The 26,943-nt window shown below is 47.6% G+C and overlaps 1 protein-coding gene across 5 annotated transcripts in view; it reads left to right on the top strand.

Moving 5' to 3' along the window:
* The window catches only part of C4_1H8orf88 (chromosome 4_1 C8orf88 homolog), an 847,684-nt gene that overhangs the window by 202,593 nt on the left and 618,148 nt on the right, over positions 1–26,943 (top strand). For all 5 annotated transcript variants that reach the window (XM_078685592.1, XM_078685591.1, XM_078685590.1 and 2 more), the window contains one exon: positions 25,033–25,119. In XM_078685592.1, the coding sequence (XP_078541718.1) occupies positions 25,035–25,119 (85 nt within the window). In that variant the 5' untranslated portion in view covers positions 25,033–25,034. The remainder of the gene's footprint in view (positions 1–25,032; positions 25,120–26,943) is intronic.

The raw sequence follows: 26,943 nt of genomic DNA on the forward strand, positions 1-26,943 counted from the left end.
GGCTTGGGGGAGCGAGTGGTGGCTATTGAAGAGTCGGACCAATCCAGGGGCGACGAAATTGTGCAGCTCCAACAAGAGGTCCTGCGACTCACGGACCAACAGCTGGACCTTCAAGCCCACGCAGAAGATCTTGAAAATCGCTCTCGGCGGAACAATATACGGGTTTGGGGGGGTCCCTCAGAAAGAAGAAGGGACCGATGTCGCTGGGTACATGCAAACCCTATTTAGGACCATTTTGGGGGAGCCGGCGGACTTTGACATCCGCATCGACAGAGCTCATAGGGTTGGGCTCCCTAGGCGTACCTCTGCTCCGCCACCAGACATATTGGCTTTCCTTCCTGACTTTCCGCTGAAAGAGCGGATTCTCCGGGAGGCCTGACGAGCTCAGCCCCTCCAGTTTCGAGGTCACCCCATAGCCTTCTATCAAGACTTGTCGGCTATCACCCTGCAAAAACGGAAGGAATTCAAGAGAGCAACGGACTTCCTACGACAGCATGAAACCCCATACTCCTGGGGCCACCCGTTCCGGCTAATATTCAAATGGAATGGAAAGTTACACCAACTGCGATCACTTAAGGACACCTGCACCCTCCTAGGCCTTGATCAGGAAGATGATGAACCCACTCCAAGTGCATCGCAAGGGCCGTCCCGAGGGGGCTGGCAGACGGTGATCCGCAGGCGGTCCCCTTCGAGCCGCTTGAAACCAGACGCCTCTGTCATCACACAGGAACGAGCGACTGCGGTGGCTGAGGTGGCCAGGGAGACATCTCCCTCTGAATAATCGGTACTCTTGTTGGGGAGATCAATCATAGCGTACACCTCACCTATGGGGGAGGGGGGTAGTCGGGTGGGGGGCCGAGGAGGCTGCCACTGGACATGACCGGTGTAAGTAACATTACCACAGCCCTGTGGGGACCGACAGGACTGGGACTATACCTTCTATTGGTTTGGGGTTGGGACATTGGGAGGTGGGAGGGGTTGGAGGTTCAAACTCGGGACCGAAGATTGGGGGGGGGCTTGGGGCAGACGATGCAAAACTGAAGTTTGGGGTGATGGGAATGGGTGGGAGGAAGCGGGTTCGCGGGGGGGAGATGGCTGTTGTTTGCTCTAGGGGGGTTTGCGGGAGGAGTTCGGATTGGGTTTGAGGGTGTGGGTGGGACCCGGTGTGCCAGGGATCAGTTTGGGGCTACTTCACCCATCGCTTCACCATGGGCCACACCACGCGAGACGGCCTCGCATACATCAGGATCTTTGTGCCCTCCCATCATGGAGTCTAGTTTGAAGGTACTCGCCCTTAATGTCAAGGGCGTCAACAACCCGATCAAACGCAGGGCCGTGATCTCATACCTAGAGAACTCTGGGGCAGACATTTGCTTATTGCAAGAAACACACCTCTTACCCAAAGACTGGCATAGGATGCGCTCACGCGCTTTCCCTCAACAGTTCTTCTCATCGCTACCGACGAAGAAGGCGGGGGTGGCTATTCTGGTCTCTAGGGGCTTCCGTGGCAGTGTGGGAGACAGGGTAGGGTAGATTAAGGGCAGATTACTGGCACACATCTTCCTGGTTGGGGGACAGCGCTTCACCATTGCCTCGTTATACGCTCCGAATTCCGGCCAGGAACCCTTCTTGAAACAAGCAGCCTCCGAGTCTCTTCAGCCTCTTAATGCTCCTCTGGTAATCGGGGGGGACCTCAACCTGGTGATGGACTCACATATGGACAGATCTGGCCACCGATATGGGGACACGGGTGCCATAACGCCCACTGGTAGAGCCTGGCTACATGATGAGGGTTTGGTGGACTTAAAGAGGTCATTTCATCCCACTGCATCTCACTACACATTTTACTCCCATGTTCACCACACTTACGCCCGACTGGACCACTTCTTGGGCTCCTCTGAACTGCTCCCTATTCTTAAAGATATCACCAGCACACCGGCGGCGCTCTCTGACCACGATGCAGTGGAGCTAACCCTACAAGTCCCTAGGTCCGCCCGCCCGCCTGGCACATGGTGGCTGCGGGAGACCTTATTACATCGACCGGAGGTCACCACGCAGTTGCACGCACGCCTCACCGATTACATAACCACTAACCACATCCCTGGAACTCCTGTGACTGCCCTGTGGGGGGCCTTGAAAGCGGTGGCTAGGGGCGAACTCCTAGCCATCGCGGCAGCGGAGGCTAAAGACCGCAAAGAAAAGAGGACCGAGCTTACGGCTCAGGTCTCCGAACTCGAGAGGGTCCACAGCCGTACCGGCGCCCCATGTGTTTGGAGACAATTGAAAGCCGCCAGGGCCCAGCTGGCTACCATGGATACTGACCGGGTGCCGAATTCGCCGCCCTGCGCCTCCGTCACTCTTACTACGTCGGGGGTAATAAAACAGGCCGCTTGCTCGCCAGTGCCCTTAGAGCGAAAACCCAGCGATCCCAGATCTCTACTTTAACCGATGATTCCGGTCGGGACATCACCGGCGAGCCCCAAATTGCGGATGCATTTAGAGCATTTTATGCCACTTTGTACAGGGCGGACTCTGTCTCGCCGGACAAGGTTGGCGACTATCTCAAGACCGCGAAGATCACGGAGCTGTCCCAAGCCAACGCGGACTCCCTGGATGCCCCTATCCGTCTGGACGAAGTCCTAGCTGCCATCTCCCTCTTACGCCCTCTTAAATCCCCGGGACCAGATGGCTTTTCATCCGGGTTCTATAAGACCTTGAGCCACTTACTAGCCCCGATCCTCACTCGACTCTTCAATTCTTTCGAGGGACCGAGCTCCATTCCCCCGGACATGCTAGCGGCTGAAATCGTTATGCTGCCTAAACCGGGCAAAAAACCTACGAGTTGCTCCGCGTTTCGCCCCATATCCCTGCTTAACCTCGATCTGAAGATCTTCACAGGGATCTTAGCCGCGCGCTTGGGCCCTTGCCTTCCAGGCATTTTGGAGCTGGACCAGTCCGGCTTTGTCCCTAATCGCCAATGCAGTGACAACACTAAACGCATTCTACACCTCATTGATAAAGCCCACTACCAGAACTCTGACTCTGTTTTATTGGCCATAGACGCGGAGAAAGCGTTTGATCGGGTAGACTGGTCCTACCTACAACAGGTCCTGCGGCGCTAACGGGTGGGAGATCGCTTCCAGGCCTGGATTGCGAGCTGTTACCACCGCCCACAGGCTCGTGTCCGCATCGGAGGTCTACGCTCTGACCCCTTTGAGATTCAACGAGGCAGGGGTGCCCCCTTTCCCCCCTCCTATTTGCCCTCTACGTACAACCTCTAGCGCAAAAGGTCCGTGACGACCCCAACGTGTGTGGTATGACCTTTGGCCGGGAGTCCCACACAATAGGTTTATACGCCGATGACATGATTGCCGCCCTGGAGGACCCGGACCATTTTGTCCCTGCCTTTCTGTCGGAACTGGAGGCCTTTGGGGCCGTCTCTGGCTTCAAAATCAATAGAGGGAAGTCCCTCCTATTGCCATTAGGCAGAAATGCCCAAACGCACGCTGCTCCGCTCGCACACGGTGGGGGAATTCAGTCAACGACTCAACTTCCCTATTTAGGCGTCACCCTCACGGCCTCCACAACTTCCACGCTGGCCCCCTACTACACATCTTTGTCCTCTCGGATTCGATCCGACCTTGCACGCTGGGCCAAACAACCCCTCTCCCTACTGGGCCGTGTCGCAGCTATTAAGATGACGATCTTGCCTAAAATCTTATACCTCTTTCAGACTCTCCCGGTATTTCCCCCTACAGGCACCATACGGGCTCTGCAGTCCGAGATCCACCATTTCATCTGGGGGGCAAACAGGCGCGCATGCACAAACACCTAGCATACAGAAGCCCGGATGAGGGAGGGTTGGGCATCCCCAATCTTTCAGTACTTTCAGGCAGCGCAGCTCCGCTATCTGGTGGAGTGGTTTCGGCCAGAATCCGAAAAGCGCTGGCTGTTCCAGGACAGGGCCATGGCAGGTACTTCTCTTTGGAAGGTCCCATTTCTTCTCAGACAACACCGGCCACGCTACCTCCTGAAGTCTCCAATCACCCGTACTGTCCTGCAGGTCTGGAACGCAGTGGCGGTCAAGAGGGGACTCACCACTTTCCCATCCCCCTTAACGCCTGTCCTGGACAACCCGGAGTTCCCGCCGGGCACCATCCCTGGGGCCTTTCCCCAATGGCGCAACATCAGTAACTTCTCAGCCGGTCATCTTTTCGACCTGAAAGGCTTTCTCACCCTCACCGACATTACACGGGGCTATGACGTCGTTTCCCCCCCGCTTATTTCAATATTTTCAGCTCCGTCACTGGCTCACCCACGCGAAGGTGGCACCCTTGGCCGGCAGACCCATGACTGACTTTGAGAGGTGGCTGGTGACGAAAGACACTGACAAACACCTCATATCAGACCTCTACAAGATGCTCACTCAGTCCCTCCCCCAGGGCAAATCAGCGGGCCAAAGGAGGTGGGAGGAGGACTGGGAAGGGCCCTGTCACCTCAGGAATGGCGATCGGTATACTATAAGGCTGCCCACACCACACGCAACACGGCTTCGAGGGAGGCAGCGACGAAGCTGGCCACATACTGGCACCTCACGCCGGCCCGGCTCCATAAGGGCAACCCCGCGCATAGCGTGCTGTGCTGGCGGGGGTGTGGGGAACAGGGCACCCTGACACACCTTCTCTGGGATTGTCGTGAGGTCCAGGACTACTGGAAATCTGTCTTGGATGATATTGACTCCACATTCGGCACAGAAATCCCCAGGTTCCCAGCATACACCCTCCTGGGCCTACCCAACGCAATCACTTTTCCCTTAAAATCCCTGAGGGGCCGTCAGATGGGGGTCGCCATACAAGCCGCTACACAACATGTCCTGTCCCTGTGGGTATTCCACCACCAAACCCTCCCACACTGATTGGCTCCACAAAATTTGGTTTGTCTTGGGCATGGAGCGCATCCACGCTACACTCACAAATTCTACGGCCGCCTATCGGATAGTGTGGCTTCCGCTGCTCTCCCTCTTGTCCAAAGAATTCAATGAGATCACGTGCCCCAAATATCTGTGCATTCTGCGACTCACTTAGAATGCGACGGTCCCTGCACACTTATCTGACTGATGACACTGTTCCATACAGGCCTATAACAGTACACGTCCCTTTGGATCGGCACACTGGGTGGGGTGGGGGTGGGAAGGGGAGTTGGGGGGAGGGGAGGGGGTTACCGTTGGGGGTTCTTCTTACCATGACTTCCTTTTCAGGCCGAACTGAATGTTTCCACTCCATGCACTGTATAATGGATTCACCGCATACAGGCAACCGCACAAAAGACTGCTACACACCGCATGACTCCTTGCCTGCTTGTTGCATATGCCTGATACGTATTTCATGCAATGTTTTGTTTACTGTTGCTACTGAAACCAATAAAACAAATTTAAATCTAATAGTGCTCCAAGACAAAGGCTCTTTAAAAAAAAAAAAATAATTGGAGGAGAAACTACGATCCTGTTATCCAGTTCAACAGCATAAAAGCTTTAAAAAACACCTGAATAGAGGTCAGAAAAAATTATTTGATCTCCAATCAAAATATGTTATAATAAATAGATTGTCCATAAATGTGGGTTCTGTATTCTCAGCGCATTGATAAAGCACTTCATTGATAACGAACAAATGTGCAAAGAAAATCATGGAAAGGTTTGGACCTTGTACATGCAAGTGTTAGAAATGCTATCTTGTAGGCTATCCCACAAACTCCTGGTCATGATACCTTTATATTATTCTTGATATATTGATATACCGTACATTTTTTAGTTTATCTTCTTAGAGTAAAGACTGCTCAAAAGTTTGAAAGAAATAAATGTTTCATATTTTTCAAGATAGTACCCTGAACGTACTTTATAAGGAAGTGGATGTGTATGCTGTCAAGATTCAAAATTACCACCCAGAAAGATAATCGTTGCACAGAATATCAGTTGCATTCCAAGTATTAGCAAAGGTGCACAATGGTGACAAAAACGTCCAATAATTGAACAGTTTCATTTCCATATTTTGAAATGTGAAAAATTATACATTGATTTAGATTTAATGTAAAACCTAAAGTTGCGTCATGGGCCTCAATAGCAATATTATCACAGAATATATTATGATTAACTAGATGTTATAAACGGGAGGTAATTCAAGAATTCTTCAGAGTCAATCATACCTTTTTGGGTGGATGTGAAGCTAATCAATTCACCGGATTCCTGTACGTTTTGTAAGATAGTAAACCCTTTACACTGAACACTTACCCACTCAATTCCTTGGAGTCATGATGGCATCTACACATTGACTCTGTATGCCATCTTCACCATGATTTTCATTCACATAATATCCAACCTGTCGTATGTTGTTTTGCAGGGAATTTGACTGGTGTCCTGGCTGATTTTTATTTTACTTTTTGCTGGACTAATGCCGCAGTAACCCAAGTCGTGCACACTACTGCAATTGCCTGTGTTGTGAAATTCAATAAGAATGGTTCACCTCTGCTTCTAGCCAACTACAGGCCCATCAGTCTCATCGATGTGTCACAAAAACTATTCGTGAGACTGATATTAGATCGCCTCCAAAATTGGATTGAAGAGTTTTCCATTCTGAGCCCCTACCAGGTAGGATTCAGAAGGAAAGTCTCAACAACGGATCAGATTTTCCGTCTTAACATGCTATTTTGGAAATCTGTAAAAATCGAAGGCGGCAGCCTATACATGGTCTTTGTAGACTTGCGTGCCGCCTTTGATTTGGTGCCAAGACCTAAGCTGTGGTCTGTGCTAGTGGTGTTGGGCATTCCATCGGATATTCTGAATATACTGATAAGACTCCATCAAGAAAACTTTGCACGGGTCAGGTGCGGCAGAAATGGGATGCTTTCAGCAAGATTCCCCATTGACAGGGGGGTGAGACAGGGTTGTGTGCTTGCACCTACCCTGTTCTGCCTCTTTGTTAACGGGGTAATTGCCCATTTGACTAAGATCAATGATATAGATGCCCCCAGGCTCAACGGCAGCAGGGTGCCCGCAGTTATGTTTGCGGATGACACCCTGCTGCTGTCTAAATCCCCGATGGGGATACAACGAGCCCTCGATGGTTTTGTGACATTTTGCGGGGAGAGGGGGCTGGAGATTAATGCCTTGAAAACCAAATATATGATTTTCAGCCCCCCATCCACAACTCGCCCTAACCCAATCATAGGCACAACGAGGCTAGAGAGGGTTCACACATTCGAGTATCTAGGGGTGACTATCAACCAAAATATGAACTCGGACACACATCGAACAACGGCCAATCTTAAATTGGTGCAGTTAATGGGCGGCATCTCAAGGATGATAAATAGATCGACTTTTAAACCCCTCGGTCCATTGCTCGAAATTTACCAAATACAGGCGAGGGGGCAGTCACTCATGGCGTGGAATTGTGGGGGCATACACCCGGACAAAACTTGACGATTACAGAAAACAAGTTCATCAGGCAGTTGGCAGCCCTCCCTTCAAGCACCCCGCTTCTCCCTCTTAGACTTGACTTGGGCCTTAGACCGATAGAAGAAGAACTGGGTTTAAAACCACTAACATTTTGGCGGCGACTCTGGATTACCCCAGCGCTCCTGATTTATAGGATGGAGTTGAAAGAGATTTTGAGCTTACCAAACATGACGAATACTCCCTGGTTAAAATACATACTAAAAAAGACATGTGAAAGTTTGGGAAGGCCAGAACTATGGCTAGACCCTGAAAACGCTTGCAGTAAGGTCTCACGCAAACGTTTATCAAAGGACTACTATGACTTAAAATTAAACACTTTACTAGGGAATACGCGCCTGGGGATCTTAACAAACTCTTTTATTCATTCTAAAGACTCCTACCACTTGGAGCAGGTCTTTGATGGAATATGTCCTCCCTTGACCAGGAAGTTATTTTTACAGTGGAGGTATGGCACCCTTCCTCTCAGAGCTTTCACAAGTACCTGGTCCCAGCCCTCCCCCACCAAGCAATGCCCCGCATGTTCATACCAGTTGGAAAATGAACTACATGTTTTATTCTTCTGCAATGCCTATCAAAAACCTAGAAAGTACTGGCTTGTTCCTCTTCTCAAAAACGTAGGTTTTAGGCATTGCTTTCCTGCTTACAGAATACTCAAGACGGACCTATCACCTCCGATTGTGTTTGCGATAGCTAAATTCCTGTCAACGATTTGGCACAAGCGCACTCGTTTCATCCTGAACTCCGAAACGGATCTTGTACAGGCACTATAAAAATTCAATGCTTAGACAACCTTAAATTGGAATGGACTGCAATTGATTTTATTAATTGCTGCAACTGATTTTATTTTATTATTAAACCAATGAGACTTTTAATAGTAATTAGCAGTCAGTTTCCTATCTTGCACCAGCACTTTGAATCTGTACAATAAGATGATAATCGTAATGATTTTTTAATTCTTGTTTTATGAACATGTACCACTCATGAGTGTTTTTTTCCTTGAGGCACACCTTTTATGATCCAAGTTATCGAAATAAAGACATAATGAATGAATAGGATTACGTGTGAATTAATTTGTGTTGCAGGTGAACATTACATTTTATCTCATTTATAGTAGCCTACCCTCTCATGGAGCCCCTAAAGTCAGGCCCATCCTGAAAAAGCCCATGGCCGACCCTAACATCTTGTTAAATTATCGGCCTATCTCCCTGCTCCCGTACTTTGGGAAAATGCTTGAATCCATTGCTGACAAGCAGATTGTGAGTCAATTTGAAAACCATGGACTCTTGGATCCCTCACAATCGGGATTTAGGGCACAACATAGCACTGAAACCGCACTGGTCGAGGTGGTTGATAACATCAGACTGGCGCTGGATATGCGGCAGTCAGCCATCCTCGTCCTGCTCGATCTGTCGGCAGCATTTGACCACCATCTCCCACCGCATTTTAATTCATCGGCTGTGGGAGATTGGTGTCAGAGGAAACGCCTTAAAATGGTTCTCTAGCTATCTGTCCAATCGTACCACAACGGTCCAAATCGGAAGAAATAGTGCAAATGAAAGACCTGTTAAAATGGGCGTCCGTCAGGGCTCTATATTGAACCTGACGCTCTTTATATGACTCCTTTGGCCAATATAATTAGAGACCATGGCTTTGATGTTCTGTCGTATGCCGACGATACGCAGATTTTAGTCACACTAGATTCTGACCCTAACGAAACCAAGCAACGTTTCCAAAGCTGCCTGGTACAAGTTGAGGAATGGATGACCATCAATCACCTTCAACTAGATGGCAGTAAGTCAGAAATTATGCTTTTCGGCAAAGCGGCAGAACATTGGACAGATGACTGTTGGCCAACCAATCTGGGCACCTGCCCAGTACCAAAGGATTCAACCCGTAATTTGGGCTTCCTGATGGATAACAAATTGTCTATGAACAGTCAAATAAACAACATCATTGGTACTTGCTTCGGACTAAGCGTAGTCTGAGAAAAATCTTCAAGTGGATCCCTATTCTGGCCCGAAAACCCTTAGTCCAAGGCCTAATAATAAATAGAATGGACTACGGGAAAGCACTTTTGTCTTCCATAAACGAACACCATCTGAGGAGGCTTCAGGTTCTCCAGAATACCGCAGCTCGGTTGGTTCTTAACCTCCCGCACAATACCTCCTCTGCTGCCTGTTTAAAAAGCCTACACTGGTTGCCGGTAAAAAAGCGCATCCTTTTTAAAATATTATGCCTGGTCCACAGACAACTGTATGAAATAGGTCCTAAATACTGGTTAAAAAAACTCAGATGGTATCAGCCGCACAGGGAACTCGTATCCAGAAACGAACTCCTACTGACACCTTTAAGAATACGAACCTCCACAAATGGCGGTCGAGCATTTTCATTTCTGGCCCCGGCCGCATGGAACAAATTGCCTTTCCATCTCCGCAACTCCCCCGATCACGGCTGTTTCCGCAAAGGACTAAAGACTTGGCTCTTTGCAAACTAACTGCGTCCCCTTATGTCAGAGACTGCTGCAAGCGCCATGAGACTCCTAGGATGTGATTTGAGCGCTATACAAATATCCCTGACTTGACTTGACTTGTCATGTGTTATGGTTTTCATACTATCCTCTGGCCAGTATGATAGGGTAATCTTTCACATTTCTATATCCTTTGAAGGCAAAAAGAGGCGTTTCCAGCTGAACAACACCAGCTAATGGGATGTGCTAATGTTTCTTTATTCTCTTTCACGTGGGATTAAAGATGGTCTATGTCCCTGTAGCTCATTGCCTTTGGTACCTGGACACTTTTTGTGGTTGCTGATACACTCTCCCAAATCCTGTCCATTTCTAATGATTGTCTTGTGACTGTGTTAGACCTGACAGTCTTTGGGTGGTCTTGCCCCAACTTTTTGCCTGCCACCCTCCCTCCATTTTCTGACCTCGTTGTTGCTGGTTTTAGGACTCTGCATACTTTACCACTGCTGGCCAGTGCTAGAGTGCTTATGTTTCTCTCCCACGCATGGTAATATTGACTTAACCCCAAGTGGCATATTTAATTTACTTATAAGACCGTAGTAAAGTGCACTACGCATGCCCAGGCCCTGTAAATTAAATGCTACTAGTGAGTCTGCAGCAATCATTGTGCCACCCACTTAAGTAGCCCTCTAACCATGGCTTAGACCTGCCACTGCAGAGCCTGTATGTGCAGTTTTACACTACCACGTTGACCTGGCCTAAACCGTTCATTTTTATACATATGTCACCCCTAAGGGAGGCCTTGTGTGAACCAAGGGCAGGGTATCCTGTATTCAAAAGACAGAACATGTACTTTCAATTTTTACATATCTTGGTAGTGAAAAACTCCCAATTTAGTTTTTCATAATTGTAAGGCCTTGCTATCCCATAGGATAACATTGGGATTGCCACATCACATCTTTTAAGTGTAATTCCCAATTGTGAAGAGATAGACTTTTCAAGTTTGGGGTCACTGAACTCACAATTTAAAACACAACTTATAGATAAGTTGGATTTTAAATTACAGTTTCGCAAATGCCACTTTTAGAAACTTGGCATTTTACTTACTTTAGCCATTTGGTGCCTGCTGCCTGTCTGTTCAGTCTGGGCTGGGTGACAGCTTGGCTTTGTGTATTCCCTCTAGACAGCCACACACAAAGAAAGCTTGGGTATGTCTTGATGGGCCATCCTCCTGGGGAATGGGGAGGAGTTAGCCCCAGCCTCATGCTTACACCTGAATAGGCTGTGTCCGGTTTTCTCACACAGGGTTACATTCCCCTCCTTGAGTGAGTCTGGAGCCCGGGCAGGAAAAGAGGACCACTGTGCACTTTAACAGTTTCTTTGAACCCTCCCTCACTTCAAAGGCACAACTGGGCATAAGTACTGGACCTCTGACACCACAATTTCAGGACACATCTGGACCTGTGAAGACTGTCAGGAAGAAATGCTGTGCTGCTGATAGGACTGCCACTCTTCTGGACTGCTGCTTTGCTGGACTCCTGCCTTGCTGAGCTGTCTTGCTGCCTGTGGTTCTCCTGCCTGGGTTAGAAGGTCTGGATGAACCCAGTGTGACCCCAAGGGCTTGCTGGCTTGCCTCCTTTTCGAAGTCTCAGGGACATCAAAGACTTCAACCCATCCTGCTAAACAACCTTGACTTTGCATGCTGCAAGTTATGCACTACCAAGTGGTGCAAACCCAGTCCTGGGCCCTTGGAAGTGGGTATAAAGTGCTGCTACCACCTGAATCCACGCCTCCTCAGCAAAACTGGTTCATCTTTGCCTTGGGGTTGGTCGGAACCGTTACATTCCCGTTGAAGCATGGAACGAAGTTGGGGTATCGCATTCGGAGTCAGTGCATGGCCTCCGGAATTGATGCATTGCCTGCTATGGGAGCAGTAGCCACGCATCGCCTTTGGAACCAATGCATCGCTACCATTGCATGTAGAATCTCGATGCATCTCGCCCACTGCATGGCTCGACATTGATGTATCCCTTCGTCTTCACTTCACATCATCTTCAACGTCGATGCAAGCCCGGATGGAAGTACTGTTTTTCAGGGGGTTAAGTGGTTCTGTGTATCTGGCCCGTACTGCATTGCTGTCTGCGTGAACTTTTGACTTTGCCCCTGTCCGGCGCGACCAGATATCCCATTTATATCCTTATTGCTTGTAAGTGCCATTTAAAAATTCAAGTCTCGACCTCTACTTGTTGTAGTATGTCGTTTGGTCTCGTTTTATTTATAAAATCATAATATATTTTACAAACCTGTTGTGGAGTCCTTTTGTGATGTTTTCACTGTTATTGTTTGAAGTGTTGCACACATTTTTTACACATTGCCACTTAAATTAAGCCTGACTGCTCTGTGCCAAGCTACCAGAGTCTGAGCACAGGTTAATTTAGAGTGTGTTGTGACTTACACTGACTAGAATTGTGGTTCCTGCTTGGACGAGTGCATATCTCTGCCCACCAGAAACCCAGTTTCTGACTGTCTCCTATTAGTAAAATTTTAAAAGTTTACCTATTTAGTGTCCACACACCCCAATCTGAAAATCGATTTTAAATAGTTACATTCATTCTAGAGTAATAATACATGTAACATGTTATTCTTTAGTTAAGTTTAATTATTCTTTTGAGCTGGGGAAAGGCTAATTAACTTGTTTAGATACCATCTGCGGCCCTCAAGCTTCAAAGACTTGCTTGACTAGGCGGGTGGGTTTGTGAGACTTGGAGAGGGGAGACTTACCAGCACTACCTGAAACTGCAGATGATTAGTAAAAGGAGTCATACCCATTGCCTTAGCCTGCTCAGCTCTGCTTTGTTTGTCTCCCCACCTGCCACAGTAGGACCCTGACTGTTTACCAGAATGGTCAAAAATGCCTTTGTAGTTCCTTTCAGTTGGTACCTGGTGCAGGATTTACCAGTTCCAGCAGGATGCAACATTTCAAGAGAAGCTTTAGTTCTTAGAGTTTACATGATGCCCAACTTAAATTTTCTGTGCCAGAAGTCAAATCTCCCTAACCAGGAAATGTTTGTGGTACTGCGAAAGAGGGAAAAGGAAAGATGTTAGGCTTTATCTCCTTAACAACAGATTTGCATTTTCTCCCACCCCTCGTCCACCCAACCCCAGTTGAAGCTTGGAAAGAAATAATACGCACTTTGTCATAATATTAATGTTATCTGCTGGTAAAAGTACAAAGATGTTTGTCTTAGCCACCTATTTTGACTTGCAGTCTCCTCTGTTTTTTCCAAAGTTGGCAACGACAAGTTATCTTTAAGGCCATTTGGTACTTGCTTTGCTGCAACCGTAATTCCAGAGATACTTGGAGCTGAAAAGCACTGTTCTAGGAGAAGCACTATTGAATAACTCTTAAGTGAACTGGATGAATTTTGTGCACTTGCTGCAGGTCTAAACAATTTTAGTTTAATGTTTCTCATGTATGTGGGAATGTTGACATTTTGGTAAACATTACACTATCTGAAAGAGACTGTAGTTATAGATTCCTTACCTTAGAAGTACCCCCAAGCATCAGACTTGATCCGGAGAATGATTTTCGTAGCAGTACCCCTGCACGCCGGTAGGTTGGGTCGGTCGACTCCGCATCCATTGTCGGCGTCATGGTCACCAGGATGACATTGCGGTGTCTACTTAGAAGCCGCCCATGCACACTGATGCCAGTTCTTTCTTATTCCGCGCCAGCCAGCACAGATCCAGAGAGAGAGTCCCCCTTAGTTGTTTTTTGACTAAACTTTTTTGACTTTTTTAGACATCTTTTTTGTCTTTGACTCCTGGTGCATGAGGGATGTCCCATCGTCGGACCGGCTTCAGGTCTTGTGACTCCTGTCACAAGCTGATGTCAGTCATCGATCTGCACCTCGTGTGCCTCAGGTGTCTGGAGCGTGATCACGACCCAAAGTTGTGCTCCGACTGCCGGGTCTTCAGCCCAAAGTCTTTGCGGGAGCGGTCCTGAAAGCTTTTGGAGGCTTGGCAGACCGCTCCGTGTTGTTTGCGGTCCTGGTTAAGAGGAAGGTTGCTGAACCGGTCGCGGAGTCACCACCACTCGTCCTCTAATTCTTTGCACTTCTCGGGTAAGTCGAAGCACAAGAAGAAGGCGAAAAAGCATCGTCGCCTTCTCCCCATCCGTCGGCCGGCGCGACACGGGACCTGAAGCGTTGTCGCCCTACGGCTCCGTCTTTGGAGCCCGCTTGGACGGCTCCGCCCTTCCCTCCCTTTCTCTGAGCTAGTTCGTCCCCTGCCCAGCCTTGTACATTTTCTGAAGTGCTGCACAGCATCTTTGGGACGCCCGACTCTTGCTGGTGCGCCTTCGGGCCCCACGCACTCGTTGGGGGACTCTTGGCCTTTGATGCCGGCTGCTCCGGGACCAGGGGGCCCCCAAGGATCTGGGCCTTTGATCTAGATTGGTGCCGGTCGATCTCAGGGTACCTTCCCCGGCGCGGACACCAGTGACAACACCTCCCTCGCCAGTTGTACCCCCAACCAGCGTCATTCTCAGCTTTACCTTCCACTCGGACTCGGTGCTGGACCGATGTTACTGAGGTCAGAGGGTACTTTTGTACCGCTGTTCATCCCTGGCGTTCCCTATCGCCCTGAGTGGCAGCCAGAGGAGGGTGAGGAAGACTGGGAGAGGTCTGTTCACCCTCTAGCTGACCAATTTGAAGAGCCGGATTGGCGAGAGGAGTTGGGTGATGCTAGTGCTCTGGATACCTCCCCAGACCTTAGTATGCTTTTTCCCCATCTGTGGCTACAGAGGAGGGAGCTGGCTGCGCGATGGTGTTGCACAGGGCGGCTGAGGCCTTGGGCCTCGAGCTTCCTGTGGTGGCAGTCAGGACTAACCTCCTGACAGAGGTGCTTTAACTGGCTGCGTCCTCTTCGGAGCCCCTGCTGCCTTTTAATGAAGCCCTCACAGATATCCTTCTGGGCACTTGGTCCAAGTCCAGCACCGGGGCTCCTGTGGACAGGATGATTGCCCGACGCCACTTCCCGGCTCCAGGCGACCCATTTATTCTTCTCCCAACACCTAACCCCGAGAGCTTGGTGGTCCATGCTTCATCCTCTAAAGGCGTGTTCCCACTGCTCCCTCAGATTGAGAATCCAAGAAGCTGGACCACCTTGAGAAGAAGATCTTTTCTTCTGCCAGCTTAGGGCTGCGGTCGGTGAACACTGCATGCCTCTTGGGCAGTTATACACATACGGTGTGGGATACGGTTGTGCAAGTGCTGCCACAGTGCCCGGAGGAGGCCCAGGCCATGCTCACCCGCACAGTTGCTGAGGGTCGAGACCCACTTAAGTTCACCATCAGGTTTGGGCTGGATACCGCCGACGCTCTGGGCAGAATGGTTGACATGTCGGTAGCCCTGCAGCGCTACGCCTGGTTGAGGACCTCTGGTTTTTCGGGGGATGTCCAATCCACCCTTTTGGACATGCCCTTTGATGGCTGTCGCCTGTTTGGTGACGAGGCGGACTCAGCGCTTCAAGGATTCTAGGGCTATGGTCAGATACTTGGGCCTCACAGCAACCTCTCGCCCCACGCAGTCTGCCTTTCGGGACTACGGAAGAAGTGCCCCACCATGTTGGACTCAATTAGCCACGCAAGCTACCCTGTCTATGCTTGGTCGCGGACGTGGGACTCCGCGACACGGCTCTGGGGGCCAGCGGGTGGGCCAGTCCACCCATACCCCCATTGCAGCAGCCTTCAAACTTTCCTAGTCCGACCTTTCTGGGCCACCAGAGGCCAGTGGGCGGACGGATTGGCCATCACCTCCTCCATTGGCCAAACATTACGTCGGACAGGTGGGTTTTGCATAGTCCGAAGGGGCTACTCCCTACATGCCACCAGCACTCCATCGCATGTCGGAGGATCACTTGGCCCTTCTCTGCCAGGAAGTTATGGCTCTCTTAGCCAAGGGAGCTATCGAACAGGACCCTGTGCCAGAAGTAGGTTGTGGTTGCTACTCCCACTCCTTTCTGGTACCCAAGAAGGACAAAGGCCTGCCTCCTATCTTAGACCTCAGGGCATTGAACCGCTTCATCTGGAAGGAGAAGTTCAAAATGTTAACGTTGGCTCAGGTCTTGTCTGCCCTCGACCCCGGAAACTGGATGGTAGCGTTGGACTTTCAGGACGCTTATTTTCTCATCCCCGTCCTGCCAGCCCACAGGCGTTACCTACGGTTCACAGTACATGAGCATTTTCAGTTTACAGTGCTCCCCTTTGACCTCACCAGCACCCCTCGGGTGTTCACAAAAGTGATGGCTGTGGTTGCAGCTCAACTGCCCACATCAGGAGTTCAAGTCTTCCCCATCTCCATGACTGGCTGTTGATGGAGGGCTCACCCCAGGCTGTCGTCTCTCACTTCCAGACTATGGCGGACCTCCTGCATTTGCTAGGGTTTACTAGCAACATGCAGAAGTGTTACCTGATTCCCTCTCAGAAGCTCCTTTTCATTGGAACAGTTCTGGATACAGCGCAGTCTCGGGCCTATCCTCCTGATCAGTGAGTACGGGATATTCGGGCTATGACACTGATGTTTCAGCCTCTATCCCATATTTCAGCTAGAATGGCCCTGAGACTGCTGGGATTCATGGCGTCCTGCATCCTGCTGGTGGATAATACCAGATGTCATATGCGGGCTCTGCAGTGGGACCTGAAGTTCCAGTGGGCGCAGCATCAGGGAAGTCTTTCCGATGTCGTCCAGATCTCGGAGGGACTGCACTCTAGTTGCAGTGGTGGCTCACGAGCCAGGATTGGGTCAGCGGCAGAGCCCTCTCCCTTCCCCCAACCAAAGTTCATAATGGGGTTAGGTGTATCACTCCAGGGATAACAAAGCAACATGGGAGAGGCTGAGATGAGGGGCCTCTGGTCTTCCGTGGAGTCCGGGCTCCACATCAACCTTCTGGAGCTTCGGGCGATCTGTCTCGCACTGAAGGCATTCCTTCCTTCTGTCAAAGGAAGGGTATTGCAGGTGTTCATGGAAAACACCACCGCCATGTGGTACTGCAACAAACAGGGCTGGGTGGGGTTGTAGACTCTATATCAAGAGGCCCTTTGCCTTTGGACATGGCTGGAACATCAGGGTATATCCCTGGTGGTTCAACACCTGGCAGGTTCCCTGAACGCCAGGACGGACTAACTCAGCCGCCGGTGCATGATGGATCACGAATAGAAAAAACAAGGGTTTGACAAAAGTGCAGCAAGGCCACGCCAAAATCAGAATAAACTAAGCAAAATGCCAGTACTGCACTATTATTTAGCTATTACTTCAAGGTCCTTTATATATATATCTGTCCAAAAACAATTATTTTTATATTTCAACATTTAAGTTTGTTGAAATATAAAAATAATTGTTTTTGGACAGATATATATAAAGGACTCTGATTAAATTCAAACGGAAGAAAGGTTTGTGAGGACAATTGTTTTATTCATTGTTCCTTGAAGTAATAGCTAAATAATAGTGCAGTACTGGCATTTTGCTTAGTTTATTCTGATGGATCACGAATGGCGTCTTCACTCAGAGGTGGTGCAAGGTCTCTTTCAGCAGTGGAGAGAGCCTTGGTTAGATCGATTTACCACCGAAGAGAACACGAAATGTCAGCAGTACTGCGCGTTTGAGTTTCCAGAGTGGCACTCCTTTGGTTCCGAGTGGAATTGCTGCCTCCTGTACGCTTTTCCACCTGTACCAGTTCTACCCAGAGTGCTGAAGAAGATCAAGCACGACTGGGCCCAAGTCATTCTTGTGGCACCAGACTGGGGAGGAAGAGTCTGGTACACCGAGCACTTAAACATGGCCATCGATCCCCACAATAAGACTGTCTCTTCAGGAGGATCTTCTGTCGCGGCAGCAGGGGACGGTCCTCCACTCGAATCTGTCCAGCATCCACCTCCTTGTGTGGAGATTGAGCAGTGACATTTGACAGCTTTTGACCTTCCTCCCGAAGTCTGTAATGTCATCTTGGCAGCCAGGCATCCCTCCACTAAATCGGTATATGCCTGTAGATGGAACAAATTTGTGGCATGGTGCACAGCAAAGGCTGTAGATCCCCTTTTTGCCCCTCTTTCAGAGGTTCTCCTCTTCATTCTCTCTGGCCCAGCAGGGTTCTGCTCCAGGCACCCTTAACCCCTTCCACGCTCATGACGAGCTGGGCTCGTCATGAGGTAGCCTCCTCGCACGCTCATGACGAGCCCAGCTAGTCATGTAACATGCGCTTTACAAATTCTCAGCGTGCGAGCGGAATTCCGCCCGCACGCATGCGGTTAAAGGCTATCTTTTGGCCATTTTGGCCTTTCTTCACCTTCCTGATAAGCCTTCTCTTTTCAGTCCCCTTTTGTAAAAAGGTTTCTGAAGGGCATTACTCATCTCTTCCCTCCTTCTCCTTTAGTAATGCCCCAGTTGGACTTGAATATTGTGCTTAATTAGCTTATGTGTGCTCCCTTTGAGCCACTACATAATTGTCCTCTTCATTTTCTTTTGTTGAAGACTGCTTTCCTGCTCGCCATCACCTCTGCTCGCAGGGTGAGTGAGCTTCAGGCTCTGTCTTCCAAGCCTCCTTTTCTTACTGTTCATCCGGACAAAGTGGTCCTTCGCACTAGGCCCTCTATTCTGCCCAAAGTGGTTACCTCTTTCCATATAGGTCAGACCATCACATTGCCCACCTTCTTCCCGACTCCGCACCCTTCCAAAGAGGAGAGACTCCACTGTCTGGACCCAAAATGTGCGCTGTTCTTCTACTTTGACCGCACTTAAGAATTCCGGGTGGACGATCAACTTTTCGTAGGTTATGTGGGCACCAAGGAAGGTCGGGCCATGCACAAACCTACCATCTCTCGATGGGTTTTCCTATGCATCAAGATCTGTTATTCTTTGGCAAAAAAGGAACCTCCAGTAGGACTGCGCACCCACTTATCCAGGGCGATGGCAGCCACTACTGCTTTGGGACGTGGAGTTCCACTGATTAACATCCGCCAGGCAGCCAGGTGGGCATCCCTACACACGTTCCCTAAACATTACTGCCTCAACAGCCAAGTCCGGAGAGACGGCTTCTTTGGCTGTTCTATTCTCAAGGACTTTCTGGTGTGAACTTAGTTTGCAGACCCACCACCAGGGTTGGTATTGCTGGGGTATCTGTTCTAAAGTAAGGAATCTATAACTACAGTATCTTTCAGATGAACAAGTTACTTACCTTCAGTAACGATGTATCTGTAAGAGACATATGTAGTTATATATACCTTACTGCCCTACCCATCCCCCCGTTCTGTGAGCTGAATTCTAGGTATAGATACTCCCTTCTAGGGCCCTAGTTATGTGTACCAATGGTCAGTATCTTGCATGGCTCTGATGTGGAAAGTTGTGTCAAAACTGACGTCAGTGCGCAGGGGCGGCATTTAAGTAGACACCGCTGCGCCATCCTTGCGACCATGACTCCGGCGACGGACACTGAGTCGACCTACGCCACCTACCGACACACAGGGGTACTGCTACAAACAAATTTCTGCGGATCCAGTCTGATGCCTGGGGGTAATTTTAAGGTATGTAATCCATAACTACATATGTCTCTTACAGATACATCATTACCGATAATAATAATAATAATAATAATAATAATCCACATTTGTAAAGCGCACAATCACCCGTAAGGGTCTCTAGGCGCTGGGGCCGTCGGGAAGATTAAGAAAAATATTGCCCAGAGTCACATGGTGCTGGGCTAACCTGCCGCCGGAGCCGGGGATCGAATCCTGATCCCCAGACCAGATCCCCGATGGTAAGTAACTTTTTCTTCAGGTAGAAAAAGAACCTGATTTGGGATTTTTTGCAAGGTCAATGTGAATGCAAAAAGGCATGACAACTTTAGAAATAAGAAAGGGTTGAGGTGTCAAAACCCACCTCACTAAGTATAGCCATGGGGCGCAAACTGCTGGGTTTAATTTTCCTACAGAGTGCTTGTTTCTTAATGTGAAAGAAAAACATTTTACCAAATCTCCAACCTTTATCTTACCCTGGTAATCTTAGAGATCATTTTACCTAGGTCCCCAAGTCCCAATCAGACATGTTAAAGTAGTTTCTTTTTTCAAAACTGATACTGACTTGTAACGTATAGCATTTGTTTTCCTGTGCAGCATTTACATTTTGAAAAACCTTTGATCCCTTTGTTTGATTTCCATTTTCTTTTTTCATTTTACTTGTTCATTTTTTATTCTTGTATCTGAGCCTAATTTGGAACTTTTAAATTCTGTATTTATTTAACTGTATTATTATTATTCAGAGGGCTTGCTATGCTCAAACATTGTGAATTTGTATTTTAAGTTTTGCATTGCTGCACACGACAAGCCGAGGGGAGGAGCCTAGTCACATTAGTCCAGCTAACTTCAAGACACTAACCTGTCTCACAGTTTTCCTTTTAGTCAAATACCCCAAAATATTAAAGAGTAGACACCAGAAGTTATTCCCTTGCAAGGACCTAAATGGTAAAATAATGTCCCTTTGTAAGACAAGCTTGAATTACTAACACACTGTACCTGTCGTGGGGTGCAACAAGCTTTCTCCTCTACTAACAATGTTTAATCTTCTCTCTGTATATTAGTAAAGGTTGAGAAAATCTTTCCCCTTTTACAAAAATCCAAATTATTGGCTTTATCAGTGCTTGCTTAAAATATTTGTGAAATCTGCACTTCAGTGGTAATTAATCCATTTTGTTAAAGGAAGGATCGATGCTTACCACTTATTTGCTCAACAAACCATTATCTTCAACTCTTAACACAATGTCGTACAAAATAAACAATATCCTTGACACCTGGTGGGTCCACGTGACTTATTGTTAAAGTAGTAAAAGATTGTCCCTGGAAATGGCTCTTCTCCTGACATTATTTCCTGTCAGCAGGAAAATAAGCTACGGAAGGTTTCATTATTATTATTTTTTTAACATTTTAGGGTGGAGTGATAAGACAGTGCAAATGCACCTTTAATAGTTCAGTATTAATACTTCTACTGATATTTTGTTTGCTTGAAACGAGCAGTCTTTTCATGAAATGGAAATAAACTGAGCAGATCTTAGTTTGCATGCAAGTGTTTGTGAAAGATAGAATTCCAGGGACACTTACCCAAAAAGACCACAGAACCAGCATGCAGAGATCATGTTTGTATGACATGTTAAGGAAGCAGAAAGTTGAAGTTATCGTTGATTTATGGTAAAGATGCTCTGCTCCAATCACTACATCTTCCTGGGAGACCTGATCTTCCACCTCGAAGACCCCAACAACACCAACTCTGTCACCCTCTTGAAGAATATTAGCAACAGCAGCCTCTCACAGCTGGTCACCACCCCTACGCACAGCGCAGGTCACACACTGGACCCTATCATGTCTACCAGTGACTGTGACATTCTTCCATGCCAACAATCTGACCTGAAAAGACCACAGCATCATCCATTTCTCCCTCGCAGGCGAGTCAGAACCCCGACCAGAACTATCACCCACCCCTGTCGGACTTGGAGATGAGACACTGAACCCCTCTCGATCTCCGCCCTCCGAGAGACTAGAACCGAGCCCTCCGCCACCCTCTAATTCAGCATCCAGAGCTTCTCCAATTGGATTGCCACAGCCGGCGACACCATTGCCCCCTTGTAGAACACCAACTGCAGCAGACCAGCCAAGCACACCAGCTGGTTCATTCCCGAACTACTAACCCTCAGATGCCATTGTAAGAAATTTGAGAGACACTGGCACTCCAGCAAGAACCCAGCCGACCTTGGTACCTTCGGATCTGCCCTCAACAATTACCACCACCTCCTCAGGGAGGCCAAGAAGGACGCCCTCACCAACCACATCAAGGCGAGCACCAGGAACTGTTCAGCATTGGCCTGGAGTTCTCTAACCCTGCTGCCACCGAAAACACGATCCACCCCTCCCAAACCCTCTGCAACACCCTAGCAGACTACTTCCACCACAAGATCAGACATTTGCAGCAACTTAGAGCCAACGACCTCAACCACCTCTGCACTCAAACCGACTCCACCTACACCCACCAGCGTGCAGACTGGAAACTGCTCTCAACTCAAGACACCACCGCCATTATGAACTCTATCCATTCTGGTGCATCCACGGACCCCTGCCCACACCACATCTGCAATCTAGGAAGGAAAGAAATTGGCATCCTAACAGAGATCCTGAACACTTTGATGACTCCATCCACTGTTTCCAGTGCATTGAAGCAGGCGGAGGTCAAGCCCGTTTGGATGAAATCCTCCGCTGACCCCAATGAACTCAAGAACTACCGGCCCATCTCTTTGCTCCTTTTACCTGCCAAGGTCCTGGGAAAAGTAATCAACCGCCAGCTCACAGAGTACTTCAAAGAAAACAACCTGCATGACTCCTGCAAATCAGGCTTTCGGTCCACCCACAGCACAAAGACCACCCTGATAGCAGCAACGTATGTCGTCAGACGCCACCTCAACCAAGGTGAAACAGCTGCTCATATCCTCCTCAACATCACGGTGGGCTTCGACACCATCTCCCACCACACCCTCATCACCAGTGTCCACCAACATTGGCATCCAAGGTAACTCTCTCACTGGATCGCCTCCTTCCTCCCTGGTCGAACACAGAGGAGCCATCTTTCCCTTTTTTCCTCCGAACCCAAAAACATCATCTGCGGTGTCAGCCAGGGCTCCTCCCTTAGCCCCACCCTCTTCAACACCTAAATGATGCCACTTCCCCGGACTCAACATCATCTTCTACGCCAGCAAAACACAGCTAATCCTATCCCTCACAGAAGAAGTCAACACCACCAGAGCTTACTTCTGAAACCCCATGTCTGACATTGCCACCTGGATGAAGTCCAACTGCCTAAAGCTCAACTCGGACAAAATGGATGTACTCCTCTTAATAAACAAGTTCTCTCCCTGGCATAACACCTGGTGGCCCACCTCACTCTGCCCCACACCAACTCCCTCCGACCACGCACCCAACCTCGGAATCGTCCTGGACAGCCAACTGACCATGAAGCAACAGGTCAACGCCATCTCCTCTGCCTGCTTCCACACCCTCTGCATGCTTCACAAGGTCTTCCGATGGATCCCCTTCTCCACCTGGAAACCGCTCACCCAAACCCTCGTCTACAGCTGCATTGATTAAAGCAACACACTCAACAACGGAACCACCAAACAACTACTAAACCCCCTCCAGACCATCCAGAACTCCAGAGAAAGTCACCCTCAACCTCCTCAGAAGAACCAGCACCACTCCTCACATCAAAGCATGCCACTGGCTCTCGTTTCAGGAAGGATGCCTCTTCAAACACCTAAGACACACCTACAAGCCCCTCCATAACTCTGGACCCGCCTACATCAATTACCGCCTGACGTTCCACCGACTGACCAGGGAGCTCCACTCCACCTTCCTTGGCCTGGTTCACATTCCCCCCATCCGTTGGAGCTGCTGTGAAGGTCGTTCCTTCTCCTACCTCACCGCCAGGTCCTGGAACAACCTTCCCCTCCACCAACAAACCTTCCCTTCCGTGAAGGTTTCAGGAAGAAGCTCAAGACATGGCTCTTCGACCGAGGCTCGCAGAACCCCAGCGCCAGGAGAACCCCCGGTGTGACAAGTCACGCTCTACATAGCAACTGATTGATTGATCGATTATTTTTTGCCTAATGTGGTTAGTTAGGCCTGTGCTGGAAGTGAACAAAGCCCACGGTAGTGTAAGAGAAATTGATCCTGCAGAATTGACAGGGACAATTGCAGTATCTGATTAAATTGCAATATGTCATTATTAAGTATTCTAATAGGTACAAAGTATTTCTCTGTCAGGTGGCAGATATTTCCCGAATAGAGGAAAAACACTCATTGATAAAGACAATATGTGTGGCTTTAGTTTTAGTTTTAAACCACGCCTCGTGGGTTTCCCGAGGCTTATTTTATTACACAGTGGTGGCGGTGTTAATAGAAATAAGGGTTATAGAAGTGCTAAAAAGTAATTGTGATGGTAAATGTGGAGAAAGATTGGTGATCATTATTTTTGGCAGTAGTAGTGGTGGTAATTTTAGGTATTGAAAACATGTATGTCATTTATAAAAAAGGAACGTGTATAAAAAATTATCGTGCGTTGATTGAGTGTAAGTTTAGATGCAAAATAGTTCTCCTTGCAGAGGAATGAAAGCATTGATAGGAGGCGACCAAACAGCCAGTACCATGCAGTCATAGAATATTACTTCTCTGGGGCTGCGTGAAGCCCACTGTGTGTATATCTTAAGTAATTTATACAAAGGGTACCGCGGGCAGCCAAAGCTCTCTGAAGCCAGACTTGAAAACTGCTGCTCAGACAATATCTGTTGATAAAAAATGACTGGGCAGCTGCACTGTATTTCATATAGACGCGACTGGATGAATGTCAAAATAGGTCTCTGCTCCTGAAATTCCGCCATGACATTCTGCCTATTGCCAGGCCGAAGAAGCGTTGGAACGGGATGTATTTGCTAACTGATAGGAGCAGCATTTCCAGTGTCACAGTCGGGTCATTCTCACTCTTTCTATTATTTTGGTGGCATTTTCGGGTTTTCATATAGAAAGGCTACCGATAATTGAACTAGCAGGCAATCGCAGTCCACAAAGCAGCTTAATAAACTGCAAAATTGCTCCTTATGAAACTTCTGTGTTTGGGGTTGCAAACTTTTGTATGCAGTATATGAAGTAGTTGTCTGAGAATTTAAACTAGATTCAATTTGGAGGCCAATTTATAACAGAAACTGTTTAATATCATACGGAGAATGAGAACAGAAACCTTTTTATGTGTCGCCTAAATGGATTGAAAAGGGGTGTACTCTGATCTCATGTATTAGTGTAACTATTGTAAATGTTTTACCTTTCACAACATTTTTTGGTATACATCTGCGCTGTCAAGGTATTTTGCATTTGTAGATAATTTTGGCTTTTCTCTTGGACTGAGCATGTTTGATCAAATTTGTATAGTAGAAACAATCTTTACTTACATATTTTTTATTTCCAACTGTGAAATATCAGTCATGAATAAACTAATGGAAAACAAGAAAATGATTCGCAAACCCCTACAGCCAGCAAGACCTTTGCGACGCCTTAGTCCCACTAGTTGTAAGTATCATTTGAGAATGTAATCACAGATTTGTCTTTGCATTTAAAAAAGATTGGAAAAGTCAGTTGAGGACAAACCAGCAGCAAACCATATACTATTGCTTGAGTTGAACTTACGATGTAATCTAAAATCTGTAAATGCACTTTTATTTGCATTCCTTCCATTCTCAAATTGTATGTTGGATCTACCATGTGGCTCATACTGGAAATATGTCAAAACTACTAAATGATGAAGCTGGGGATTGGAATTGCATTCCTCATTGAAAAAAATATTCTAGCTACTGAATACATTTTCTGCTCTTCTTTCTTCTCTGTTCTGTTTTGTTAATCGACATCTGCAAACTGCAGCTTCACAACTGATGCCTATATTTTTGATCTTTGATAATTCTGTATGGTATCACTTCCTTCGTGGTGAAGAACTCATCTTGATCATTCTTAATTATAACTACCTAACAAGCTCCCTTTTTCTCATAATCCTCTGTAAGGGCCACCTAATGTCTTCAACTTTATGGGGCCAGTAACAATCTAGTGTGCATTCATGCTGCACATTATTCAAAGAGATAACAAACATTGATAAATGAATGAGGTTGGTCCTGTATGATTAATAATCCGCTGTTTTTGTTCTAAGTTGTTGCTTGCTGAGTAGTTGTGCAATATAAGATGTAGAAAGTCTGTTAAAGTGTTATGGCTTGTATATGTACACAAAAGCAACATATTGTGCTGTTACTAGTTGTATAGAGTCGTTAAGTAATAGCAATATTTTGACAAATTAAATGAAAGATGGATATAATAGAATTAACTAATGTAATAGCAATATTATGTGTTTAGAGGAGTTCTAATAACTTTTGGGCTTGCTGTCACTGCACCTGCTGCACAATTCACATAATGACCCTGTTGCCAGTAAGGTAACTGCACTCGTGACTGCCTGATTAGTAGTAAAGACAAATCAATATTCAGTGTTTTGAGGGATTCCCAGAGAGCTGTGGGCCCGTGTCACTGCACCTTCTGCACCATTGAAATCATGACCCTGGTGCCTGCGACGGAACTCCACTTGTGACTGCATGCCTAGTAGTTAAATATAGCAATATTTGGTGTTTAGAGGAGTTGTGACAAGTGTTGGCCCGATGCCACTGGAGCAGCACCATTGAAATCTTGAGCCTAGTGCCTGCTAGGTAACTGTACGTGTGATTACCGGTTTATTAGAAAAATGTAGCCATATTCTGTGTTTAGTGAGATCCCTAGAGCTTTTGGCCCCAGTGCCACTGCAATTGCTGCACCATTCAAATCAGGCCCCTTTTAACTACAAGGTAACTGCAATTGTGACTGCCGGTTTAGTAGTAAAATATAGCATTATTAGATGTTTACAGGCATTCTATCAACTTCTGAGTCCGGGGTCACTGCACTTTCTGCACCATTCAAATAATTACCCTGTTGCCTGCAAGATAACTGTACTTGTGACGACCTGTTTAGTAGTAAAATATAGCAATATTAGGTGTTTTGTGGGGTGCTTTTAGCTTTTGGTCCTAGTGCCACTGCACTTGCTGCTCTATTGAAATCATAGTCCTAGTGTCTGCTAGATAACTGCACTTATTACTGCCTGTTTAGTAGTAAAATATAGCAATATTTGGTGCTTAGTGGAGTTACAACAGCTTTTGACCTCAGTGCCAGTGCACCCTTTAAATGAAGCCCCTTTTAACTGCAATTGTGAATGCCTGTATAGTAGTAAAAACAATATCCGATAATGCCTACAAAGTGCAAAGAAAGATACTGATGCATAAGTAAGAAATTCCACAAACGTTCCAAGGCCAAAGCATTTGCTTTACA

Source organism: Lissotriton helveticus, chromosome 4_1 (assembly GCF_964261635.1).
Source record: "Lissotriton helveticus chromosome 4_1, aLisHel1.1, whole genome shotgun sequence".
NCBI classification, from domain to species: Eukaryota; Metazoa; Chordata; class Amphibia; order Caudata; family Salamandridae; genus Lissotriton; species Lissotriton helveticus.